The 26,531-nt window shown below is 45.9% G+C and overlaps 1 protein-coding gene across 6 annotated transcripts in view; it reads left to right on the top strand.

The window, feature by feature from the left end:
- LOC107220150 overlaps nt 1-26,531 on the top strand; it is a 120,908-nt gene that overhangs the window by 81,807 nt on the left and 12,570 nt on the right. For all 6 annotated transcript variants that reach the window (XM_046734311.1, XM_046734300.1, XM_046734313.1 and 3 more), the window contains 2 exons: nt 4,770-6,486; nt 6,551-6,740. In XM_046734311.1, the coding sequence (XP_046590267.1) occupies nt 4,841-6,486; nt 6,551-6,737 (1,833 nt within the window). In that variant the 5' untranslated portion in view covers nt 4,770-4,840 and the 3' untranslated portion in view covers nt 6,738-6,740. The remainder of the gene's footprint in view (nt 1-4,769; nt 6,487-6,550; nt 6,741-26,531) is intronic.

Here is a 26,531-nt window from a genome sequence, read left to right as displayed (position 1 = left end):
ATTTGACATCTAGACGCCAGACTCAAAATTTTTGATCCTGTGCCGAGAAATCAATTAAACGAGCTCGGGCCGATCTAGCTACAATTTCCAAGTTCAAACAGGATGAGAAGCAACGACCTTTTGCGGTTGAAACTTGAATTTTCTCTCGCCCGTGGGTATATTCGTACATAGGTACGTATAATACCTACCTATACAGGTATATTCAGGTTCGTGCAACCTGAATAGTCACGTATCTTGACGACGCGTCGTGTTACTCAACTCGCCTCTGCATGCATTATACGTAGGTATACCCTGCACTGTAAGCGGCGCGGGGTTTTGTGCCGCGCATAGTTTGTGCCTCTGATTATGTAGATTACCGTTGCAAGTCGACCTTTGTATTCCAGCTGAATATTTATCCTCCGCTGCGGCTGTGCATTGTTTCGCAATTTTCTCCACCTCCCTGGGGGTGCGGGGGGATGAAGAGGCGAGGAAGGGGATGAAAGGAGCCGATCGGCGATGACGATCGCGGTGACAAGGTACAAAAATTTCTTCCCATGCGTATCCGCGACGCTTACCTACCTTTCCCGTACCCTCGCGTTCTTCTTACACTCATATTTTGCACCGTCGTGCCAGGATTCAACGTAATTACCCGACCCGTCGACGTGTAACATCGACGTTCTGGCTTACGGCCAAATTAAGTCTCCGATACTTCGACCGACGGTTCTAATCGAAAGTGTGAAACGCGTGCCTGCGTGTCAGTTTAATTTCTCATGCACCGGCAGCGCGGATGGCGTGTTGATAATAGATACATACTGTCGAACGGCCGCTCAACTGCCGCTGATCGACTCGCGGGGGACTTTTATTTTTGATTCGGGATATGGCCGAGCGAATACCCCGCAGGATCTCTGCCTGCATATGCTCGATACGCGATACGTTACGGAACCTCGTCTCGTTGCCGAACTCGTCCGGAATGAACGAACGTTACGTAATCGCGAACATTGTGGCAGCCGGTCCTAGGACTTCTCTGCTCTCCCTCGCAGTCTAGATTTCCTTGGTAAACACCGTCATTATAATTCAATTTAATATTAATTTCATCTCACAGTCTCTGTAAAAGCGACGCTCAATGCTCTGCAGTTTCGCCTGCAGCAACCGGCCTCTCGTTTCAATTCACACACGGCTCTGTCCGAACGCTCGAAAAACGTGCCACTAATGAAACCGAACTGCTGAGGATCAGTCTCAGCCTTTCCTTCATCCGCACATTGTCCCGTAGTCGTTATTTTACAGCATTTTTGCTTACCGTCTATTATACCGATGAGAACTCCTGCGAGCGAATGATGGATGCCGCAGTTTTTCATCCTCCATTGCACAAGGAAGTCATTATACTTACACGTAAAGAAAGGGAGGAAAATTGGACGTATAATTTTTGCTCGAGTTAAGGACTGATATAAAATAGCGACGAAAGAAGATGCGAAGAAAAATCGACCAGGCTGTATATATATAAATTTCTGACTAATTGTAAAATGAGTTCCCGCTATTATCAGAAGCGCACTTTATCACGCGACCATGTCCAATTACTATTGCAAAATCGTCCGGCTCGAGACGATCTGATCTTCGCCATCTGTAACACCGGCGGGTCAAGATTTTCTAATTGGTGCAACGGGTAGAGATTTATTGAGCGCAAAACGAGCCTGGAACACATCTGTACCGAGTGAAACTTGCTGTAGTAAAACCAGCTGGAGATTCCTGCCTCACCTCGGCAAATTATAACGCCTTGCGTGAATTTCGCATTGCGACTTTGAAGCGCCCGGAAGGCGACGATCCGGAGCTGCTGATTTCGCCGTTGCAGGGTTGGACGAGCATACGCGTTCATCGTTTACACGTGCAGGGATTTCGTCGTTCTTTGGTCTTTCTTTGGACTGCACGCGGATACCGTTTCGCGATGTAAATTTTTCCCTCGTAGTTATCGCCGCTCTATACCAGCTGAACGTTCGAGTTCTTCGGTAATTTCTCAACGGGTGCCTCTCCGTGGGTTTTACGTAACGCGCTAAACCTTTCTCCGTGGTGCGATGGTCCAGGACCAACACAGGCTGTTATTAGCCAGGCACGAGCACTCCTGAACACATCGAGCAGCAGCAGCAGCAGCAGCCTTACGTAATAATAATAATGATGATGATTGCTCGACTAGTTTGTTGGCCTGCTCCAAATCACGTTAGGTTTTCGTGTTTTCGTTCGCTCGCTTACCGCTGCAGTACAGTTGGACCGAAAAGAGAAAAATGACAAGGAGGAGGATAAAAAAGTATGAAAAACAAAAACAACCTACAAAACTGCGACTACCGCCTGGCCTGAAGACGTGAAAGTTTACGCCCAGGTTGGTCTATGTCTCGCCGATTCCATCCGCCGTACCGCAGCCGCAACACCTTTAAGCACGCTGAGATACTTTAATTGCCATAGCGACGATGTGTAGGAACCGATGCATAATTGCAGCGCTTGCCTTGCCTTGGAGAGTGTTGTAAATGATCATTACCAGATATTAGAACCACTGTAAAATGTACCGCGTTTGTAGGCACAACATTATACCTGTATGTCCGTACTAGCGATATGTACCTACTGCGTGAATAGCACCACCTTTCGTACTCTCATTTACAACCATCAGGCGAGGCTCACTTATTTTGAAGAGGTTACTTATACCCACCACGGAGGTAGATTTTCACATTTTTAAACAGCCCGTAACTATCCCAGCTTCTTTACACGCAACGCGGTTATATTCGCTAGCGCGCTTCAAACTTTGAATGAAAAAAAAAAATATATATATATATATACGTATACGAGTATATACATATATGTGTGTGTGTGTGTGTGAAAGAGGTTAAAAATTCTGTAGAAATCAGCGGGATCCTTGACTCCGTAGCGTGTGTAAATTGCAATTATTATTACGCGGTATGCAAGTCTTCTTGGTTTTACACGTTTCCACTTGATCGGCCGCGCTCTTTTGTAATATGGATTTTATATATTATACTAATGACGAATTCATCCGAGGCAAAGCAAAACACGGTGAAAAGTTGTTGAAAATAGTTCTTGGAATCAACTATAACATCAAATTCGACATCGGAATCGGCTATGAATCGAGCAAGTCACGGCTTGTATTCGATTGAAAAACTCGATCACGCGCGCATCCTGCAACAAGTATATACCTAACCTAACGAGCTTATACCTATGTAATATTTTTTGAACGCAACCTCATTCGGTTGGTCATTATTCTCAGAAGGGATTACAAAATCTGTATTGCTCGGTAAAAATCCTCTACAGTTACCCCGGCGAGCGTGAAGCGGGTGTCAAAGTTCACCTCTTACAGCGACTCGCTTGGCCTTCGAAAGTGCGGCTGCATTAAACGAACGAATGTTAAATCCCCCGTGTCAACCTGTCCGTCGTCTCGAGTCCCTCAAGGAGTTATTCTTATCCGTCCCGTGTACAGTAATCGCCAAAATAAAATCTCGGTCGAAGACCGCGGCGTTCGAAGGAGGGGGGGAACCTGCAAAGTCGCGTGGGAGAAATAGCTTGCAGAGCTGGCGATCGCTAGAGGAAATACTACACGCCTTATAGTCTATACGGGGACAATTTGCAGCATTGAAGTACCGTACCGAGGCGCATAAATAAACAAGGAACGGCGCAGGAACGCGTCTTTGAATTTGTGTTGGTGCCACGGCCTGTTTACAGGCGGCTCTGCAGACCAGATAGAGCCGAACGACTTCCTAGAGGCGCGCCTGTCACGACGCCCTGGGTCATTGGTCACCCGGGTCTTATCTCCCACTGACCGCAAACCATCTTTGCGACGTGCTGACCGTCTCCAAAGGCTCCGGCACTCGCCCGCGACTCTGGGTGTTATCAAATATACTCTGTTCTCAACCATCGACTAAACTACCGTCGCGGCCACGGTCTTCTTTGGTCAAGCGCGGAAGATCGGGGACGGACGGTTAATTAAACGATATTGGGTTACGTCGACGCGTATCCAGTCACCGCGGATTTCGTTGGAAGTGCAATACCTCGGTTTTGCACTTTCGAGGATATCATTGATCAATGTATTTTTATGCCATTGATTTCGCAGAATTTGCGTGGACGAAGATGTGGTCTTATTTTAAGTCATCCTAACACTTGGTTGGAAGTGCAACGCGTTGGAATTTTCGCCTTGAAAGATATTCGTGATAAATATGATGCCGCAGATAGTATAATTAGCTTTTCTTGTATTTCTGGGAACATGTATGTTCACCACGTAACGAACGGCATGTTTACTCACGATAAATAGAAGCGGTTGGTATATCTTGATACTTCGCAATGCACATGCAATGATGAAAGAATTAGGTGAGATAGCAAAATGTCGAAAGTGTTTTATCGATTGTACAACCAATTAGGTTCGACTGACGATTTAATAACTCAAACACGCAACCATTCGCGATCACTAAATGCTCGGAGATTTTGTGCGGTACTCCGATTACTTCTTCCTTGGATTACAAAAGTATCGAGGGGCTATTGATCGCTCAAGAAATCAGTGGTAAATCAGTTTGAAATATTTTTTTCTCCACACGTGTAATAAGTTTACCTTGTCGTACGAAAACCAAGATGCAAATTTTATCCGGTACAGCGATTGAGCTTCTGAAATTCATCTGCCCCGCATTACAGCTGGAACTACAATTGTTGCAGGAAGGTGGTAGAAAGTAGAAAGTAGAAAAGGAAGTGGAGAAGTCGAAGATGAATGGCATTTTTGAAAAAATATATATCGTCGCCCTTTGTTTCAGATGGGGCATAGAGGCGCGTGGATCCAGAAGTCGCAGTATCGGTAAGGGGCACCTGCGTCCACCATCAGGGGATGGCAGCGACCGATGGTCAGATCGTGGTGGCAGCGGCGCGATGGGCGGAGGAGGCGACGTACCTCCGTGACTTCGTGACGAAGCACCGTCTGCCAGCAGTGATAAAGATAACGAAAGGTCAGTACGGTGGATTTGGAGTGCCGACGTTGCCGGCGCCGAGTTTGCAGAGTACGGCGCTCCTCGCGTCGGCGGGAAGGCGACGGAAGATCGTCGCCCAGGCGGTAAAGATAAAGGAGGGGCGAAGGGTGGTGGGCGTCGGGCCGAAGTTGGCGATTCCGGACTCGTACACCGGGTTCTTCGAGATCCTGAGCGAGGAGGGCCGGGCCGTTCGGGGAATAGAGTCGGTCAGCGAACTGTCGAGGCGATGCCCAGAGGAGGGCGCCCTCGTCCGGGAGACCATAAGGGGCATCGGGTGCAAGGTTGACGAGGCCGGGATCGTGATACCGGAAGGTTCCCGGACGCTACCGGCCGGCGAGACGATCACGACCGCCGGCGAGGTGACGATCCAGGGCAGGGGTCGGTTCCTGCGGTGCGTCGACTGCCGCGGGGACAGCGTGCTCCTCGGCATCGAGCAGCGGGGCAGATTCAGCGCCCTGGCGAGGGAGGACAACATCAGCGGCGTCCACACGGCCAGGGCGCTCCTGAGCAAGCGGCTTCCGCTAACGGTGAGGCTCGTTCACGGGCAGCCGCCGCGGGGCCTCAAGTCCTCGTCTCACTTCCTGCCGGAGCTGCGACTCCTCTCGACCTTCGAGGAGGAGCACGTGTTCGCGCTTCCGCTCCAGAGGGACGGCGCGGCGGTCGCGCTTCCGCTGGCGGCGCCCCTGAAGCTCGTCAAGGCGAGGAACGAGGAGATGCTGCGCTCGATGCCGGAGCTGACGCGCCTCGTCGAGCGGGGATCTCGCCTCGTGGCCGACGTCGCCGACCGCGCTCACGTGCTCGACGGTCGCCTCGGCGAGGGCAAGCCGAGACTACCGAGGAGCGGCGGGTTCCTCAGGCGGTCGGCGAGTTCCGACAGCGCGAATCATCAGCAGAAGCATCACCACCATCACCACCATCATCATCATCATCATCAGAGCAGCCACAGCAGCCACGGGCACGGTTACCGGGACGAGAATCGGGTGCCGCCGTCGTACACGGAGGACTACGACGAAATCGATCAGATATACGACTACGTTCGCGGCTTTGCTCCACTTCCGAAAAGCGTTCGATCGCCGTACGAAAGCGCGAGCAGCAACAGCCCTCCGCTTACTCCCGTCACCGTCAGCGTCGCCTCGATTTTGGACGACAGACCCGAGCCACCGCCGATCGAAACGATACCGACGAAGAAGATACAGGCTGAGAAACGGACCCGCCGCGCCGTCAAGGAGACGCCTATGCCCAAGGTTGAGAAGCCGCCCCTGGCCAAGCTCTACGTAAAGAACAGCGGGACTCACAGAGGGCGTCCGTTGATGAGGCAGAAGAGCGCATCGCCGTTGAAAGAGACGCCGCCCGGTTACAAGGGCGGCTCGCCGCTCTTCAATATCCGCTATAAAAGTCTGACCAATCTCCAGCAGGCCATGGAACTCGATGGCACTCTGGACTCCAGTCATTCCGGGGGTCGTACTTCCGGGGACTCCGGGGCCGGGGCCAAGCTTCCGGAGAAGAGGCAAGTCTCTTTGCCCGAGATTTTGAGGGGCGCTTTTTTACAACGTTCTCGTTTTCTCGCGTAGGTCCAGACGGCTCAGCAGACCTCGTTCGCTCACGAATCTCGTATGGGAGCTTCGCGGAGGTAACGGAGCTTGTTCTGGAAAGGAAACAACGGCCGCTGCTGCCCCACCTCTTCAACCGACAAAGTGCGGACCCCGCTTGGCCGTAACAGTCATGGCGCCACGACGCGTCGGTACGCTCTACCTCTAGATCGTGAGTATAAGTAGCCTATCTTATCGATTAACGATTTCCCGTGCTCTTTTGCGAGCTACGCTGGTTCATTCCAGGCGTGTTGACATTTAACCTGGCGGTGCGAGAATCGACCAAATCGTGCACGGATGGTGCGTAATATAGTTTCAGGTAGATGTCATTCGACGGTCTCTTGTAAGGCAGGTTTTTTTAAATACCGGCATGCCACATCGGCTCGACGACGCTGCTTCATTAAACCCCTGCGAACTTGTTAATAATTATGTATTTCAGCGCTGCTGCCACTTTACAGGCAGAGCGAAAGAGGGAAAAAAATTTACACAGAATCCGGTTAGAAGTAACGGCTTTATATATACATATATAATATGTATATACATGTACCTCTTGTTAATCGCCTAGCAGAATTCTCGCGGCTACCGAAGTGTTTTAAACCTCGTGTCTAATATGCATGTATTAACTGAGTGTCGAGAAGAGGAATATGGCACTCGTGCATATTATAGTCGTACAACGTGTCTAGCTGGGATTATTTAAGCCTCGTTGGTAGTAGCTACATAGTTAAAGGGGTTGCCACCATTTACCATCAACCCGGACGGTGTGAAAAAGTGGCGAAAGTGGCAAGTTTGCACAGCGTATTGAAATAATGGTTGAAGTCACAAATGCAGTCAGGCAGGTGTTTCTAGAAGTGCAGTGGTCATAAAACAAGAATCATCGAGGGTTGTTACGTGAGAAACGAGGGGCCATCCGCTTAGACTGCTCAGGTCCTGGATCATCTAATGGGGGTTTTTATTACGTGTTATAAAATCCTTATTGCCTCTTCCTCGGGGCTGACGAGGTGGATTTGTTCAGGAGATACGAGACCATGGCTTCTTTGTAGCAGCATCCCCACGCAACGTCGTTCTGTAAAAAAAAAAAAAAAAATAAAAAACGAAACGGCGTACCAGTGATTTTCAAATTTTCACACCGAACGCGCTTAGGTTGCTTCCACGAAACGAGGCTACGGTCGATCGATACCTTCGGTAGGTATTATAAAGCTCGAGGCGTCGTTTGTTGTAACATTTTTTGACACAACACGGCGACATTGAACGATGAATTATAAATGTGTCGCGGTTAGCTTGCCGGGAATCATCGTGCCTGCAGACCTCGTTGTCGTTATATGCTGTTATTAGACCAGTTATCGTTCAGCCTGATCGTGAGTAACGACATCCTGGTGTGTATACCTATCAACGTCGAGCAAAAGACTGCCGCGCGTCTCTCGGGTCGTCGGGGCGTTGCGCGAAATTGAAATGTTCTCGGTTGAGCCGAAGCGCGAGGATGCAGGACAAGAGCGGGACGCGCTTAATACCGCTTCAAATCTCTACCGTAGGCATCTGCAGCTCACACAGAACTGGTTGCCGTTCCCAGGATCAAGGAAATCGGCAAGGCTCTGCGTAAAGTTAACCCGGCGTGGTCTAACTCTTAACTGTTTTACCGAGCTCTTCTCTTCTCCTCTCCTCTTTTCTTCATTCCTCGACCCCGTCATCATCATCCTCCTCCTTTTGGTCGCGATCCCTTCGGGCACCGCTAATAGTTCTGGATACCAGCAGGATGATGCGGGACGTTTCCGCGAATCCACCAGGATTCAAATGCTTATCTTTAATCTCTTTCTCGCAATCAGCCATCTCACCACTAGCACTCGCTTAGCCTGCGGAAATTCAACTTAACTTCAAGTACCGCGTTCGTCTCACGAAACGAGCCGTATCATTAAAACATCCTTTCACGCGTCGATTTCGTCTCACTTCGCACAGATCAAGGGTGGAGAAGATTCAATCGAACCTCGGAAAAGAGTTGGGTGTTGTGACACTCGAATCTCGGATGCTGGGCGGCAATGTGTCATCGGTTCCTTGCTCACTTTCATCCCGTAACACGCCCCCCTTTGTCAGACTCGTCCCTGCGTCGTGCAGGCGTGCGTGCGCATTGCCACACCATAGAGTGTGCATTATTTTACAGGTATCTTCGTACCCTTGCATATTCATCGCCTGAATCGTGTCCATGTGCCGTCGTTGGGTGCGACGGACGATCCCTGAGTAATTTCCTACAAGTTTGTTGCTTCTCTTGCCATTGTCTTCGTTCCGTGCAGCCTACTCATGCAGAAGTCTGCCTACGGACTCGTTCGCTGTGCGACGTCGCCCGACGCGACGTCCGAAAGTTCTGACTCACTGGCGCAATTCGATTTTTCAACCTATTTACCAACTAAAGTATCAACTATGCGAAAGGTACGCGCCAAAGACAGCCATTATTTTGTATCCTCGAAGCCTTTTAAGGCAACGCCCACCGACCGAGCCTGTTCTCTATCTTCGACGCGCATACTTTGCGCCGTAGCTCGGTCAAATTCTTCGCTCACTTCTCGACTGACAATGGGCGCAATTAATCAGAGGCTAGAATAGCGAAATTTGGTCCAATTTAGGGTTGGACGTACCCGACTTTGCTGCCTCGGCTCCTTTTAGACGTACCCACGTTTTCGACAAGCCGTCAATTCTCGACGAATGTGTGTTAGTCGGTTCGTTTTTTCTTAAGCTTCTATCTTCGGTCTATTGAAAACCTGCTTGGACAAGTTTTGCATAAGCATGGGTGTATGTGCGATGTATGTACTGTTGTACGTATCGTATAAAATTTGAATATTATCCAGTAGACACGACGAAGATACACGGTTCTATGAACTTGAAAATTAAACAAAATTTTTCTCTACCGATGCGGATCGCTAGGCGAACATGAAACGAACGCTGGCAAATGTGGTTTGAGCGGCGCGTAAAGTCTATTACAGGCATAGAGTGCGTAGAAATAGGTATAACACACGTTTCACGTGGGCAGAGATCGGTAGCCTGATGGACCAACACCCGCCTTATAGTTGATCGAGAGTCAGTCAAGCGTGACGCCTACGTGCTACCACTCCGATTTATCATTAACGAACTTTCATACGGTCACCGACTTACTGCCTGTGCACTGTGAACCACCGAGCGATACGAGATTTATACGAGCTGTAACGCGCAAAGATGGTACACAGGTACAACTCTTCCCTCGCGTATTCTCCGAGATGAATTATTCTTTGCTTCTCTCGGGAGTTGAATACGTAAAAAACATTTTTTCCCTACCAACGGTTACGCCAAGGTTGTATACTCGCAACTCCCAGAGCTTCTTTCGACTTTTTTGCCTCGCCTCGACCGCAGTTTTGCCCCGGTGAGAAGGTGCGGAGAGCTTCGTCGAATTTGCCCGAGAAAATTCCCGGCCTCTGTCTATCGTAAATCACAAGTGCCAGAGTAAATAATAGCTGAAAGATGAGCGAGCTGCAAGTCTGCAAATTTACCGAGTAAACATACGGAGATCGCGCACACTGTGCATGCCAGGGGAAGGTGATCTTTGAGTGTCTCATTTTCTAATTAGTTTTCGTTACACCTTCACTCTCTCGACACGGTGAAGATTTACCTACCCGCAAGTGATCTTCTTTCTTGCGTGCTTCGAAGCACGTTGCGGGCAACCACGTTCTTTTTTTCAAAAACTTATCTCGCCACGGACCCGTTAGGTAATTTCTGAGGGATGAAGCGCTGGATGATAGCTGCGAGCGTTACAGGATCAAGTCGGGCAAAAACCACTCTATACAACGGTTGCAAAAAGTGCTTTGGATCAGCGCTACGTTTCTCCGCGTCCGTCGAGGCTTGTGGTTGATAGTTTCCGCGTTGACGACGAGTGAACGATCCGTCTGCAACAGGGTCAGGGGTTTCTCATCCTTGTCTTCGTCAAACGTCGACACGATTGTCAAGAACAGAAATAGAATAATAATAGCAGTGGATGTGCACGTTGTATATTTATAAAAGATCCCGAACATTTAGATAATACGGTTGAAGCTCGCGATTAATTTCGTGTAAGATTTGGTAAAATCGAGGTCGGGCAATATTATACGAGTCCAAATTTTAGACGAAAACTCTCTAATCGTATCCGGTTACTCAGATATTATTTGCCGAGATTCTCAATGTCACGATAGTTACTGGAATCGTGGTCTGTCAGAAAAATCGACGACCAACTAACTGCATAAAAATGACTGAAGCGGATGCTTCAGGTGTACTGGCCGCTGGTCTCGTGTTCAGTGGCGAATCGGGTATCGCATTCGTTTACCACAGTTTTATCTATTTTATTATTATTTTAACCGTTATATCGTTACCATCCAATTTTTCACGAATCATTCGCCTATTCCGTAATCAGACGATCTGAAATCTTTTACAGATTTGACAATGGGTAAAAATTCTCATCATGGGTAGACACGTTATAATTCCACACTTTGCACACAATAATCATGCTCCACAGTATAACATTTACCCGAACTCCACACGTTTGTAATTCTTTGATCCAGTAGTTCGGTAAAAGTATTTTACGAACTTTTAACATTGAAGTTGAGGTTGATCTTACACGAAAAGGGGGGGGGGGCCAAAGAAAGCTGGAGGGTTCATTCTCTTTTCATACAAAACGATATTGATATATGAAAAATTCAATTCACGAACTTCTTGACGTTTATTACAAATTGTACAAAAGTTCGAATAGAATTTATTTTTTACGGTACGTATATATTCTACAGCATTGGTAAAATGCTGCTAATAATAAAATACTTCTACTCGGAATCTGTCAGCCGATTACTACAATCTTATACAAAAGTGAGCTTAGTTGTGTGAATATCCGATGCTGGTATAATCGAAGTGTGAAGATGGTCCTGACTCGCTTCACCGAATCGCGGAGGACGTCACTTAATATTGAAAGGACGCAATACCCATCTACCCGGAATCACATGCGATTTGCATTTTACATGGATACCCCGTAAGCGGATACTCGGCAGATTTTTCCTCGCAATCATGCTGCGGTATCCCGCGAATCGACGCGCAAGGAACCTTCCGTCAATCGCGTTATTCGCTCCTTTTCATCGCTTTGCTCCTCACTCGTCACTTCGGTTGGTCAGGTGCGATTATGAAACATCGCTGATGTCGATCGATATTAATCGATATTCCAATCGACGGATTTCGCCCCGAGGCGTCGGGCTGGTAATATCCTTTCATAACGGTACTCTGATCGTTCCCCGCTGTCGTACGTGGACGTTGAGAAAATAAACCAGGTCTACTCGACGCGAAGACACCTTCCTTTTCTCGTACCGATAACTCGAACCTGCCAATCGGCACATCCGCGACCTTGAACTTTGCCCCAACACAACGTGGCGCCTTTGGCCAACCGAGTTCGTTCCCATCAAATCCGCACTGTATTACAACCGTGATAGAGCCAACGTGGGTAACGGCCGATGGACTTGGAGCAAAGGGCGACGGTTATTTCCTATTTTTATCCATTTGTCCATTGGTTTCTTTAATTCCAATTCTGCCCGGGAAAATTCTCAAAGTGAAAAAACTGGGCGTCCTTCGGTACTGAGAAGGTAACTCTCCGGAGTACCCGAAGGGATGAAAACGACGAAGCGAAGCGGACATGCGAATTCGTAACAGAGAGTATTAAATTCTTGTAGCAAAATTAAGAGTTCCGTCAGTCTGTTGCCGAGAAATTTCACTGGCTGTTCACGTGTGTGGTGCAAACGCTTCATTTTATGTCGCCTGCACTATACCGTTTGTGACCACCCTCCTGGAATTCTGTATTTATTAATTTCTCTTCTGATAATTTCAATTATTCGATTCGTGACTAAAACAGCCGACCTTGAACGACCATTGGAAAGAGGTTTTGTAATACTTGGCATAGACTGTGCCGCTTGAAAATTGGTGCTTACGTGGATCAAGGCTTCTCCGAATCATTCCTGGCCATAGCCTAAGATCAGACGTTACATAACGAATATGTCTAAAAGTGATAACAACAACTATCCAAAAACCAAACGCTTCACGTCTCGGTTTGGTCAAATTGCGAAGTCGACTCGGCCCATTTCACCGACTTACGAGACCTTCCAGACGGTTCAAAGGTTTTTTAACGGGTCAGATTTTTTTTGGGGTTTCGGGTTACAGAACGGAATATAGCAAGACGAGCAAAAGTGCGCAAGGTCGAATAAAGTGCAGACGTTATTGTCGCGGAGTTCCTCACCGACAGCTGCTCGTTACGGAGGGACGTTTGCTTGCAGGACTCGTCGTCTCCTGGCCACGCCTCGCGTCCTGACAGTCTGCCTTCTTTCCTTCCTTCCTTCCTTCCTTCCTTCCTTCCTTTTTTCCTTCGCCTCTTGATGCCGCCGCCCGTAGCATAACTGATATATTGGCAGCCGTTCAGCAGGTGCGCGTGTGTGTGTTAATAGCGAAAACTCGGAACGGTTCGCAAGTAGGTACGAATGAACAATTTCGAGCCAGAGCAATAGTTTGCGAAAAATCACGTGGGCGTAGATATTGCACGGTATTAGACGGCTGGAATTAATTGTCCGTGACGTGGACGGCGGGCCCCTTATGTCGCCCCCTCGAACCGGACTTAGTTTGTCCTGAGCAGGCGTCCGGCCGCGATCAACGGCACCGTTGTTTCAAACTGCACCAAGAAGTTGAGAGAAGCAAAAAGTAAAAGTCGGACTCGAAGAGTTATCTCGCAAGTCCTTCGGTCGAGCTTTGATAAAGCTGTAATTCTCATACTCGCGAGCTTAATGCGAATGCGGTTCTCCGTCGTATCGCCGTGTGGGGGGAACGTTAACGACAAGTTACTTGCGCGGAGTTGAGAGGGGTAAATATCGAGTCGGATGAGGGGAATCGAGGTAGGGAAAAGCCCAAGCTGCGTTTCGCGCGAACAAGCGGCGAGCAGCTTTCCTACTCTGGGAACGTCCGAGCCTTCGGGCTTTCTTGGAGCTGGATAAAAACGATCGCTGACTGCTTTCTTTACACCTCGCTACGGAATGCTCGGTCAACAACGCGCTTTTCTTTTTCACATTAATCTGGGCTCGTTGAGCAAGCTTCTTACACCGTGCGTTAACTTTTGTAGCTTTTTATCCCTGCAACGCGCCAGCTAGCTGCTGCGGGTACGAGGACCACCGTTTTCCTAGAAATACCCGCGCATCACACTTTACGTTATGTTCCTCTAGATCAGGATCCATCGTGTCGATCCTCGCAGATAATCTTTGCGCGCGCTTGTGTAGCTGGCGCACGTGTCTCGCCATTTCGCCCACGGTTTCGCCCGCATCCCCTGTAATTTTGTCCTTCGTTTTGTTCTCCCGTTCATTTTATCACATTTTTATATCATGACTGATCGCGAATTATTTCTTTCCTTACATCCTTGAGCGAGATTTACGGCGATCGTTAGGAATTTTCAACCCTGCGACATTTCATTGTGAACATTAAGTTCAGAATTCTAGAAGTGACAGTACGGAATAAATTTGGCGATTCGCCCTTTGCAGCTGATTGTAACGATCTTGCGTTACGGAACAAAACACGGGGTTTGTTGAGCGTCAAGAAATGATCCAACAGACACAAATAAATTAAGCAGCGAAAAATTCTTTTATTCCTAATACATTGTTCTTAGACAGAAGTCAGAAACAAGACTGTTTTTACGATAAGGTTGGTTGACGCAGCAACCTAATTAATTTCGTGACATACGAAAGCTTTTATCCGTCTTCTATCCGTGACAACTACTAGATCAGAAATGGGGGCAAAACGGGTCAGTTCACCCTTTGTAACAATCTAATAGATTGAATTCAATTTCAGTATACGACGAAGATCTAGTACGGCTGCGGTGTGTATTTCGGTCGTGAAGTACACGAAACGTTATTTGAACGGTAGTGTACAATTAATAAAAATCTTTCCTTTGGATTACGTTGTAATTATCATCGCGGTAACAGCCGTGCCGCTCGTGTGTGTAATATGACAAAGGTAGGCAAGTACTTACGAAACAGCCTGAACTTGGTCACGAATAAGGGGACAAACTGGAGTTAAGTAGCGTTCGGTGAAGGTGGCCCCAATTAGCAACGACCTTTGTGGCGTGCCGTAGGTGAAACGAGGCTAGTTGCGGTTCTGGCGCAGAGGACCCGAGGTGGAGTGAATCGCTAGATGTGAACTAACTGAAGCCGGGAGAGAAAACTCTATTTTTATAGTTTTTTTCACGTTCGTTAACAATCCATTGTTGCCAATGCCATTTCACAGGGTGCCTGCAAAGTGGCTGCGGCACATTCTGCGATAAAACTCTTAGCGGCTCGGCGCGTGTGACATTGTAAATTAGGACACTGGATTTTTGCTAATTATCAAGGAAAAATTACCCGTCTAGGTACTCGTGGGAAATGACTTTTTGCCAACTTTTTATCAACTTGCCGCGTTGGCCCGTTCAGTCAGCGGAATTTCCGCCATAGCTATAGCCACGAATGTGCATTAGTAATGAACTTTAGGATATTTTAGACTCAGTTTTTATCTTTCGCTTTTAATTTTTATTAAAAATTCGTAACACATTTACACGACAGAGGTTCTACTTTTAGAGACTAGTGTCCCGTGGGAATTTAATTCAGACTAATTATCAATTTGAAATCTTATAACTACAAGCGAGTCAAAATGAAGGTATGATACATTCAATTGTTATCCTGATCACTTAATTGCTTCCGCGAAAAAAATTTGGTTCAAAACCTGTTCGCATGGGTTACCCGTGCTTGTTAAGAAACGTTCGTAGAGCAGATTGGCAAGGCTGCAAGATTATACTTGATAGTGAAGAGAAAAAGAAACATCACGTGAAATTGAGTATAAATGGCTGCTAGAACCGTTTTGAACTAAACCAAGAAATAACCGTAGAGATTGAATTAACCCGAGTTGGATTAATACGAGTTGGGCGTGAAGTGAATTGGCGGTTATAAATTCTTCTCCATTTTTGAACATCCGATATCGAATCGAGATCGAGACTAGACGCTGTTAAGGGGGATCCAAATTGTTCGACTACGTGAATCGACCGTCTCTTTAACCGTTATACATACTTCCAAAGAAACACGCGCGAACGAACGAACGATTGGAGTGACAATGCCTTATTAATATTGGCGGTTTAACGACCTTTTATCCGCGGCGAGGAGAAAGAACAAACAAGATTCATTGTCCGAGATGGAGGAACCAGTACGAACGACTCCATTGTGTATCGGTCAACGAGTCCTTGTCGTTCGACGATCAAGTTTACTATAAAAAATTAAATACGTCTACCCGAGTACGAAACACAGAGTCGGGGTGTTTATCCGAACCAGTAACTCTCTTCAAGCAAGTAAGTATAAGTTACAATCCGGGCATCTCACAATCAGACGCATACAGACACGGTGGGCACACAGTCTGCATGTGAATCGTGATCTGGGTCGCCTGATTGCAACAATGCGCTTTGTGCGCTGTTTGCTCTAGACTCCGGACTCTAAACTCCGTCATCCAACTAGTCTCTGGCCTAGGAACACGGTGACACAATAGATGCAGTCTATAAAGAGGGCTGCTATGGGAGTCACGGTGGTGAAGGAGTCGTCGCTTGTTACGTGTATCATTGTTGAGTTGTTACGATACGTTATACGCAACGTTAGCTAAATCCGTCGTAATCAGTTTTCACCACCGAGTTGCTGTCTGAAAACTCTGCAGGAGCTAAAATCTTCAGTTTTCATTCGGAACGGAAGAATGTAAGCGACGAGTCTCGGATAAATTGAAATAGGTATACCTCGAGCTATCACGGATTTCTGATATTCTCTCTTAACCAATTACACGCCATCTAGATTCACATCGTATCTGTACGAATACATTGATGCTGCTGTGCGCCGTACGATGTACATCCTGCAACAACGTACAATCATTCGCTAGCAGCTAATCTATACATCGAATTTTTTCCCCCCGTCAAACACACCTGCCTATAATGCAATAATAATTGTTTCTATGTCGCATCTTTTTATTTGTCAATTATAACTACGAGCCTGTATCTCCGTGTGCCAGGATAGATATTCGCTGTCGATTTCGCGGGGCAATTAATCAATCTACCGACCCGTATACATGCACGCATAATCTACCGCGCGTGTTATACGGGGTGACTCGTACGAATGAATTGTCGTCGACTCGCAAGTACAGTGAATTCTTTGGTAATGAAAACGCGGCGCATTGTTCCTGAATTCACCGGCAGGACAGAGGCAATGAAGAAAGAAAATCGACCACGATGCGATTTCGCAAAGGTGTAATTACATTGCGAGAGTGTGCGAGAAAAGTGGACTGCCGAATTTGCGTTTTCATTCGGAACAAACCGGAAGTTCCATTCGGCAAACCGGCTTCCTGCGAATGACAATCGAACGCGACCAGCCTGCGGAGAGTTCTCCTTAATCAAACGAAATCGGGTCGAGCATAAGTGAAATGTGAGAAACCGCTTGTGCAATCGGAGAAGTAACCATATAAAGTTGAGACAGTCCGTGTAACGCGGGTTTAGCGCGGCGCATGGCCGTTTCGGTAAATATATCTAAGCTCGTAGGCGTTGTACGTACATAATCGATTGTCTTCGCAGTCGAAAGTCCCGCGTCATTTAGCGGATTGGCACACGCTAAGGAGAGTTCGATCTAACGCAATTGCCCAATGCCGATGTGTCAGCGATCATTCTGTTACTCACGACTCAAGTCGCCTTTGTAACGATGTTGACAAAGTCACTCGAAACTGTTCCCAATGCGTGTTTTCAATACTCAACAGCGGCCCGATACGGATGCAACAGCTACGGTATCGAGTGGAAAACGATCAATCCTGATCGATAGTACATCTGTATAAGAATTATAATAAGATGCGCAATGGTGTGTAGGAGGTATGAGAGACGCGGATATCCGTCGATCTGCGAGAGGAAGCTGGTCGTTTTAATTGAATGAATGGCGTATCGAAAGCAATTTTCTTTAGAAAGCGTGGAGCTATAATTAGATGACGAATCGCCGGGGTTGATTGAACGATTTCGATGTCACAGAGATTTTCTTGACACCGATTGATCGGCGTTTCTCTCAGCTCGATCCTAGTCGATTTCTCGGTCTGCGAGTGAGTTCGCTGACGCGTTTCTCCTAGAGCTAATTAAACTCTCGCCGCGGCTCGTTAGAACCAAAATACAGCGATGATCATAACTTCATTCATTTTATACCTCTTACACGTTATGTATATATATGTACATATGTATGTATCACGGGTATATTATACGCACATGTTACATTCGGTATCTCAACTGTTACGCAATGATGAACTTGTATTTTAACGTCAAGATGACAGATCACCTTGATTGATATTACAACGGTTTCCTCGACTTTACACATCTAATTTACATTAACATATGTACAGGTCGTTGTGCGTTCGTTGGATACCTTATTCGCCTCTAATTTTTATTTACCTCTTTTTGTATTTCTTATATTCTAACGCTTGTCACGCAACCACTTTCCTTGATCACTTCGAGTGAAGGAACTTGTTGTCCTTGAAATATTAGAATTCGGAAGCTCGTTGAACTCTTGCGCAAACTTCTTCGAATGCTAATTTCTCCTATCTTTATTTATTCGTCTTCATTTCACACCGTGAACGCAGCTATCAACGTCATACTTACAGTGTATTTGGATTCGTTTTTATTTCCTTTTTACATCCATCACTTACGGATAAGGTCGCTCATTTGTGCAGACATACGTCAAACATTCACCCCCCGTTTAGTGTACACCTAGTGTGATCAGGCGGCTACAAGGAACCGTAAGAACAATTACAGTACGAATAACTAGAAAGTGAACTCTAAAGAATCACTCTCCCGACAAGAGTTCGAAGAAAGAATTTTCATTTCCGTAAATAACTAAATGTGGAAAAATAACTCGAAACCCAGTAATCGTAAAACGTTCGTTGAAACCCTCAAGTCGACTGAAACAAGTTGAATTTTTGACGGGTCTCGCGACTAATTCGTGACTAATTTCTGCAGAAATATCGAACGAACTTGTCGAACAACCGCAAGGTTGGAAAGGTTTTTGCCATCGCTCTGAGCAGGGTGCGTTGTACCTACGCAACGTGCACGCATCGCTGTACGTACGTACCTACGTACACGGTACGTGCAGCACGTATGCACGGACGTCGGTAGAGATACTTAGAAACGGACACGGCAGCAGGGACCCGGACGGACATCTGGACACACGCGTATATATACGCGCACCGCGCTCAGGGGGCGTTGAACTTGCGGTGGGCCCCGGGATTCGACGGTGCTCGACGAAGAGTTTCGGTAATAAACCCATTGTTGCACCTGCCTGTGTTTCATGCGAGCTCGGTATACGCTGTATAAGGTACATACCCCGACCACTCTACGTACGTACGAGAAACCGACGGAAAACACTATCGGCGTTGGGCTTCGTGACACGCTTCACGAGCGGTACGTGGATCCGGCTCCAATAACGCGTTCGCATCGAAAGAACGAACGGACTCTTCGTAAGTGAGAAAAATTTTCACCATTCGGAACGAACGACGACCACTTGCGGACTTGCTAATGATCGGCAAATGATTGGCAAACGCGTATCACGTACGAAAGATTTCAAATAATTAAGTTGAAAATCGATATGCCATGGTGGCATTGTTTTCTATTGCAAATCGCGCAATTGATCGGGCGATTCTTGAGAGCGAAAAGTATTAGCTAATTTAGCAACGGTTCGAAGCCTGCGGGTAGATGAGAAAAGAAAGAAGAAATTGCTCCACTCAACTGCGATGATAATTACTACCGAATTTAAGTATGCGGTGAATCTTCTCTTGGCACTCAGAGTCGCATACTTGTAACATTGTAGAGATCAGGGACTTGGCGCACGAAGGTAATTAACTGGAAATCCAGATCTTGCTGGTAGGGCGATGACGATGATGGTAAAAATACTAACAATAATGATTGTGGCAAAAATAACGTAGCAACGACGACGACGACGAGCCTGATGATAATTATGATGATAACAAGGATAATAAAGCAAATGGTAGAAAAGTGGAATAACCTATACGCAGAGCTTGCGGTCAGCGGCAACGGGCGAGTCGGCCGGATTGGAGCGTTGATTTGTGGCCTAACCCCGGACTCGCGCGAACACGTACCTACCTACCTTACACACACGAACACAGAGACAGGGTGCAGCAGCCGGAGTGCCGCGTATGGACTATCTCCAAACTTGTTTCACCCGACAAAATGTAGCCTGCAGTTTACATACGGTGTTCAACGTCCGCTTCGAGACGCCGGTTGGACTGTCTGCAAATGCCTGAGCATCTGTAACTTGGGGGGAGGGATATATTATAAGTATAAGAGGAGAGTCGCCGACTGGCGATGACTTACGAAAACGTCCCGCAACATGCCAGTAATTACACCCTTCGTCGTATGATAAACGCGTAAGACGACGATGATGATGATTATCGAGTCGATGCAAACTTTGTTTGTTCCCCCGATGGAAGAGCCCTCTTTGCTCATCCACCGATTCCCTGGCGACGAACAAAAAACTTGCGATGCACGTCGAGCTCCTTCTACCTTCTACCTTCCAACTTCTGCTTCTTCTTCTTCTTCTTCTTATCTTCACTCCCCGAATCGGTGTGAGCTCGGCCTTATTACACATGTATATACAGATATCTCGCTCGCCCTTAGGCTCATCCGTGTGTGTGCAACCGGCTGTGCAACGCCTCTACATACGTCCTCGCATGCCTGTGAATATGGATATGAATATGACGGTACCCACAGCGTGGGTCGCTTTGTTCCGCCACGGGTATCTATCTCTTGTGCGCGATGCATGCATTGACGTAGCCTCGCCCCACACCTGTGGTACACTCTACGAGTAACACATTACAGGTACGGCAACGCGTGCGGCTTGACCGCAAAAACGTTCATTTCGACTGCCTCTTAATTTTTAACAATATTATTTAATTTATTTAACCTTCGATTTGTTGTCTCGGTCGAATACGTCGGTCTGATACAGAAACTCGCTGTCATTAGCAAGCGTATGCGAATTTAAAAATAAACTCGGATTCAGCGTTGAATCGAATCTTGAAAGCCGGCAACAATATATTCTGGCTGTAATGTACCTGGAATATCGTCGGGATTTGAACCGAGCTTGGCTCACAGACTGTGGAAAAAAATTCGGCGCGGCCAAGTGTATTGTCATAAATTATGTGCTTCTAAATTAGCGAAGAACCAAACGTCTTCACCCGCAATATCTTACAATTTTTATACTCGTAAAAACTATTCATTTGCATAATAACCGATGTGTTTCTCGAGTTTAGTTTGAAACATCCTTTAACGAATCCTGGATAAGGAGTATAAAAATATGAATTGTTAAACATTTTCGCCGCGGCGAGATCAAGGTTCGTCCAATTATTGATTAAATTCCTTAAAATCTCTGGGCGCGCGCGGCAAATTATTATTATACGTATGTTATAAAATAAAGATGCATACTAACGCTTTTCGTTAACATGCACATAAGTATACGTATACGTAACCGTTCGGGTTCCGCGTGGGACTGAGTTTGCCGTCGCTGATAATGAGCACGCAAGTTCGTTGCCATTGTCCGACCACGTACGGCAATCCGCAAAGGGGTTATTATTTCGGCAAAGTGTGGTTCCGCACCGCACCACGTGCCTTCGTATCCGTCGGTCCTTTCGTCCGGTCAGCTGCTCGTCGATCCGTGGCTGTTCCTATGCCATTCCTGTTATTGCCACGTTATATCACTGTCCTTATCATTATCATCGTCGTCGTCGCCGTCGTTGTTTTTGTTATTATTATCATCATTATGGTACCACGGTTGTATCACCGTTGCAATTGTTATTATTGCATACCCATATTATAGCTATATCCGCCGTTACAGCGTTGAGGGAAATAAAAGGGGGTCTCTTTTATATCTCCTCGGCAGCTCTCGAAGCCGCCTGATCCTCCTCGCCTGCACCCTCGACCGTCATGCCCTTGACCCTTGACCCCTGACCCTTGAACCTTGTGACCCATGAACATGCACAGAAACACAGACACGCACACCTACACTCAGTCCTTGTCGCTCGGGCTTCTCTCACCTCTGCTCTTAACCAATTTATTTTCCGACGTGGTTCTTCCACAGCAACGCCTGCATCCTTATAACCACGAAAACTTTGGCTCACGTTGCTGGCCAAAGTTTGAAAGCCGCGGTTTTTAGTGAAATTCATATTTATGGATACGCACGTTGATTACGTATTTACGGGCTATTCCGCGTCAACCGGATCAGTCATCTCTCAGATATTTTTTTAATTTGGCATGTGGATTGTGTAAGGGGAGTTAGATTTTTGTGCCAAAGCGCGAATCTCATAATGCAAAATTCGATTTTTTATTAACAATAACAAATTAGACTCCCATTTTTTTCAAAAATTCATAACTTCGGCAACAAATTAGATACAATTTTTTTTTTTTTTTCAAATTACGCGGAAAGCTCCATAGAATTTAAAAAAAAATACGAAATGGTAAAAAAAAGTTGTTATCAATTGTTTATTTAACAATTAATTTTTCAAAGATTTTTAAAACAGTGACCGACACGATCAAAAAATTTTTTTAAAATTCTGACATGTTCCTTGAACTGTACTACAACCTGTGAATTAATTCCAGAGGGGTGTTTTTCTTCGTTTTCGAGTAAAAAATCATTAAAGGTGTCGATGCGCATGAAATTGCGGCGCGTCGAGTCTCTACGTAATGGCGGGCGGCCGGTTGCCGTCCACCGCTACCCCGCGGCGGCGTCGCGGCGTTATTTTAGAGTCATTTTCACGATGTAGGACATGATTGAAAAATCTGAAAAAAATACTGTACCTTCACAAGGCCTGCTCAAAGCGATAAGTGAAGTTTCAAGAATGTGTTTTTCACCGTTTTTTTATTACAGAGATTCGAAATTTGGTGGTGCGTAACTGTTATTTTGAATCTCTGTAATAAAAAAACGGTGAAAAACACATTCTTGAAACTTCACTTATCGCTTTGAGCAGGCCTTGTGAAGGTACAGTATTTTTTTCAGATTTTTCAATCATGTCCTACATCGTGAAAATGACTCTAAAATAACGCCGCGACGCCGCCGCGGGGTAGCGGTGGACGGCAACCGGCCGCCCGCCATTACGTAGAGACTCGACGCGCCGCAATTTCATGCGCATCGACACCTTTAATGATTTTTTACTCGAAAACGAAGAAAAACACCCCTCTGGAATTAATTCACAGGTTGTAGTACAGTTCAAGGAACATGTCAGAATTTTAAAAAAATTTTTTGATCGTGTCGGTCACTGTTTTAAAAATCTTTGAAAAATTAATTGTTAAATAAACAATTGATAACAACTTTTTTTTACCATTTCGTATTTTTTTTTAAATTCTATGGAGCTTTCCGCGTAATTTGAAAAAAAAAAAAAAATTGTATCTAATTTGTTGCCGAAGTTATGAATTTTTGAAAAAAATGGGAGTCTAATTTGTTATTGTTAATAAAAAATCGAATTTTGCATTATGAGATTCGCGCTTTGGCACAAAAATCTAACTCCCCTTACACAATCCACATGCCAAATTAAAAAAATATCTGAGAGATGACTGATCCGGTTGACGCGGAATAGCCCTTACGCTATCCACGTACAATATTTTGTTCTGATATATATATATCGTTCCCTTTTTATCGCATACGTCAAGGTACAGTTTAGCGATCGCTTTTAAATAGTACCTCTGATTGCAAGCCTATCACGGTAATGTGTATGTTTGAAAGTGCAGAAACATCTTGAAGAAAATTCTCATTTCTTAATCAAACACGAACAGTTTATAAGCTTCGCCTAACCGTCGATTCGACGTTTGGTTTGATTGCGTTAAAAAAGACAAGGAGCCATCGGTGCAGGTTCGCGTTCAATCTGTTCCGGTAATAAACTTCGGGTGGTTTTCTTCGGATACCCGCAGGAAGTCTAAATTACTCGATGCGAATTGACAAATAGCGGTGCGTGAATGAACAATAGAATCGGTTTAAACGGAGAACGGTACCTATAACCTACCATGAAACGGTCTGGCGTTACGGGGGTGTTTCCTTTTTCGTAGCTAATTAAAATCCGGAGGATACTCCGTCGCTTCTTGAAAATTAATTAAATCCCCGTCCCTCCCTCACGTCAGTCAATTCGATTTAATTGTACGTCCGGCTCTGTAGGCTCAGAGCTTCGGATAATACAACGTACGTACAAACTTTACAAGGCTGATCAACGATGAATCCCGAAGGTATTTGGCGGACAGCCGTCATCGAGAATCTCCTTTTTTTTTTTTTTTTTGCTTTTTAACTCTGATATTTCGTTTATTTTCTATGTTTTTTTGGCAACCGCGCGAGCTTGATCGCGTCGATGAACAAAACGTCCCTCTCTTCACTTTAATTATTAATCAATGCTTTGCGGGCCTCGTCTTATACTCATCCTCTAATTTACTCTGTATCTTTTGTTTACTTCACGACGCGGTCTTTCTACACGCGCGTGATTTTCCTACGATTACGGATATGTTACGCTTGATTTTCCTTTATATCGCTTTGTCACGACATGCTCTTTTACCCATTTAGTTCCAGTTACCTGCGATAAAGCTTTTCACAGTCACAACTGTTATTTAACTTAACGCACGCCGTGTTCCTCACCTAACAATACGACTCTTCCGTCTTACCGTGTAGACGGGCGTATACTCTAAGCGTATTAGATGTGTCATAATATATAGGTACGCATTAATTCACGCAAGAGAGTCGTTTCACGATAGACAGCACACTATTGAAACGGTCATGTTTTCAAATTTTATCAAAATTTGTAAATACATTGTCGTTGACTGGAGAAAAATTTCTCGAACATTTTTTTTAAGCTAATACGAGGAACAAGCTGGTATTTGATTTAGAATCTTAGGTTACGTAGATCATGGTGAAAAATCCATGTAAACACTTATGAATACCGATGAAAGAAAAAATTTCGTCTTAAAGGAAATAAAATTCATATTCATGCCTCGACGGGCAATTCCATTAGCTTCAAAATTAGTCTCATTCGAACCTTGTACGAGAAATAGGTCCGGAAACACGAGTGTTTAACGATCATCATACGTGACTGTTTTGCAGATTTTTTTGAAATTGAGACCAGAGACAAGATATGTACCAACTTTTGGAAATATCAATGTAAATTTTACCCCAAACGTGCGCTGTTTGCCGTAGACTAACTCAGTGAGAGTTGAAAAAGCAGATGGATAAAAAAAAAAAAAAAAACACTTGAACACATTACTTCGGAAAAATTATGACAGGGACGTAGGGCTTGCGCTCTATTGCTTTCAACACCATTGATTTGTCGAAGACTTGAGTTCGCGAGTACACAGAGTTGCAAAGTGGTAAAGCGATCGCGCTCAAGACGGGACAGAAACTTTCTGTCATTCTTGTGAGTCCGATTCACTTATTTTCCATGAACAACGCAAAGCTCAGCTTTCGCAACGGCAGTCCAAAACGAATTCAAGCTGACCAGAGGCGGATTAGTTTCCCTTGAAATAAATAATATCACGTTCCACTTATTATACACGTGTTTGATCTGAATTCAGGGTACATTATAAGCTAGTCGAAAATATTTGAAATTGAAATAGAAGTGGATTGCGCGGAAGGAAGCGTGAGAAGCACGCGAATCACCATTCAAGCTTGAAACGCGTTTTATTCTGCACGACTCGTGCCCATACACATTAACACGCTCACACACGCACACCCTGAAATAGAAACAACTCGAATATAAACAGCCTTCCGTCACGCGACTGCGATACCGCATCCAGGTCATGCGTTTCTTATCCAAAGCCGAACCCGGTAATTACAGACAATTGAGTGGGGGATTTTTACGTGTTTTTAATCACCACCACCATAGGCCAGCGTCCTGTAAGGTGGACGGCTAACCACTTCATTTCTGCTCGGGCCGGACACGCATTATGCAAAGATTTATCCGCCGGGGAAGCTTATATTACAGATAGGGTAAATAGTATAAGAATCCGACGTATCATATCCGTACAGCCGGGTCTGTAATATACGCAGCTTCGAAATCGTGTGTCCAGAGCATCCCTGCCACGACACGTTGCCTCTACCTGCGCCCCGTGCTCCGCGCGTTCAGGATATATAAGTCAAATGTCGAAGGCGCGGCATGCAGTCGGGGCTAATTTCTTGGCGACTCTATTTCTGGTACACCGAGCATTTACCTATACGCCGCTCGGCTAAGGAATCGCGGAGTACGGCCAGTGACTATTATCATTACGCGAGCCGAGATACGATCAAACTGTCCGTAATAACAGCCGCGAACCCCCCAGCGTCCAGCTATGGACCGAACGGACTCCTGCCTGAACGAAGGGATGTGTTTATTAAATTATATCAAATTATTAGCTGAGGTGCCTGCGCGGATCGACTCGATATACGCGTGTATGCGCCTACATTATACCATAGCTATGGCGCAACGCCGAAACCCGGGTATTATTGTTTCGTTTTTCGTATTTGCGAAAAGTCGCGATCGGGTTAGGACTTAGGACGGGGGTTAGCCGTACATGGAAACCCGGTATTTCTGCCATCTGAAAACTGAATATTTTATGCTAAAACGTTGCTGTTTTTTTAAACCCCGCCCCGAAACAGATCGGCGATCATTGATAATCCGTAATTTGCCAAGTTGATCCCGTCTCTTCTTCATCCTTGGGAAGTTAATGGGACCTACTTTGCGTCAGCTGGTTCGTTGTCGGTAAATTGAAGGGCTCGCGATCATTTCTCCGCTCAATATACACCCGGCATATGTAATCTTCCTCCGTCTCAACCCGCGTTCGATCCCCGGCGTCGGCTTCTCCGCTCCGTCAGGCATCTAATATCTTACCGAAGAATCACGTCGGCGCTGCTTGTACTAATATTCTCCTCTT

This window comes from Neodiprion lecontei, chromosome 1 (assembly GCF_021901455.1).
Source record: "Neodiprion lecontei isolate iyNeoLeco1 chromosome 1, iyNeoLeco1.1, whole genome shotgun sequence".
Classification (NCBI taxonomy): domain Eukaryota; kingdom Metazoa; phylum Arthropoda; class Insecta; order Hymenoptera; family Diprionidae; genus Neodiprion; species Neodiprion lecontei.
This window is presented reverse-complemented; position numbering and strand designations above follow the sequence as displayed.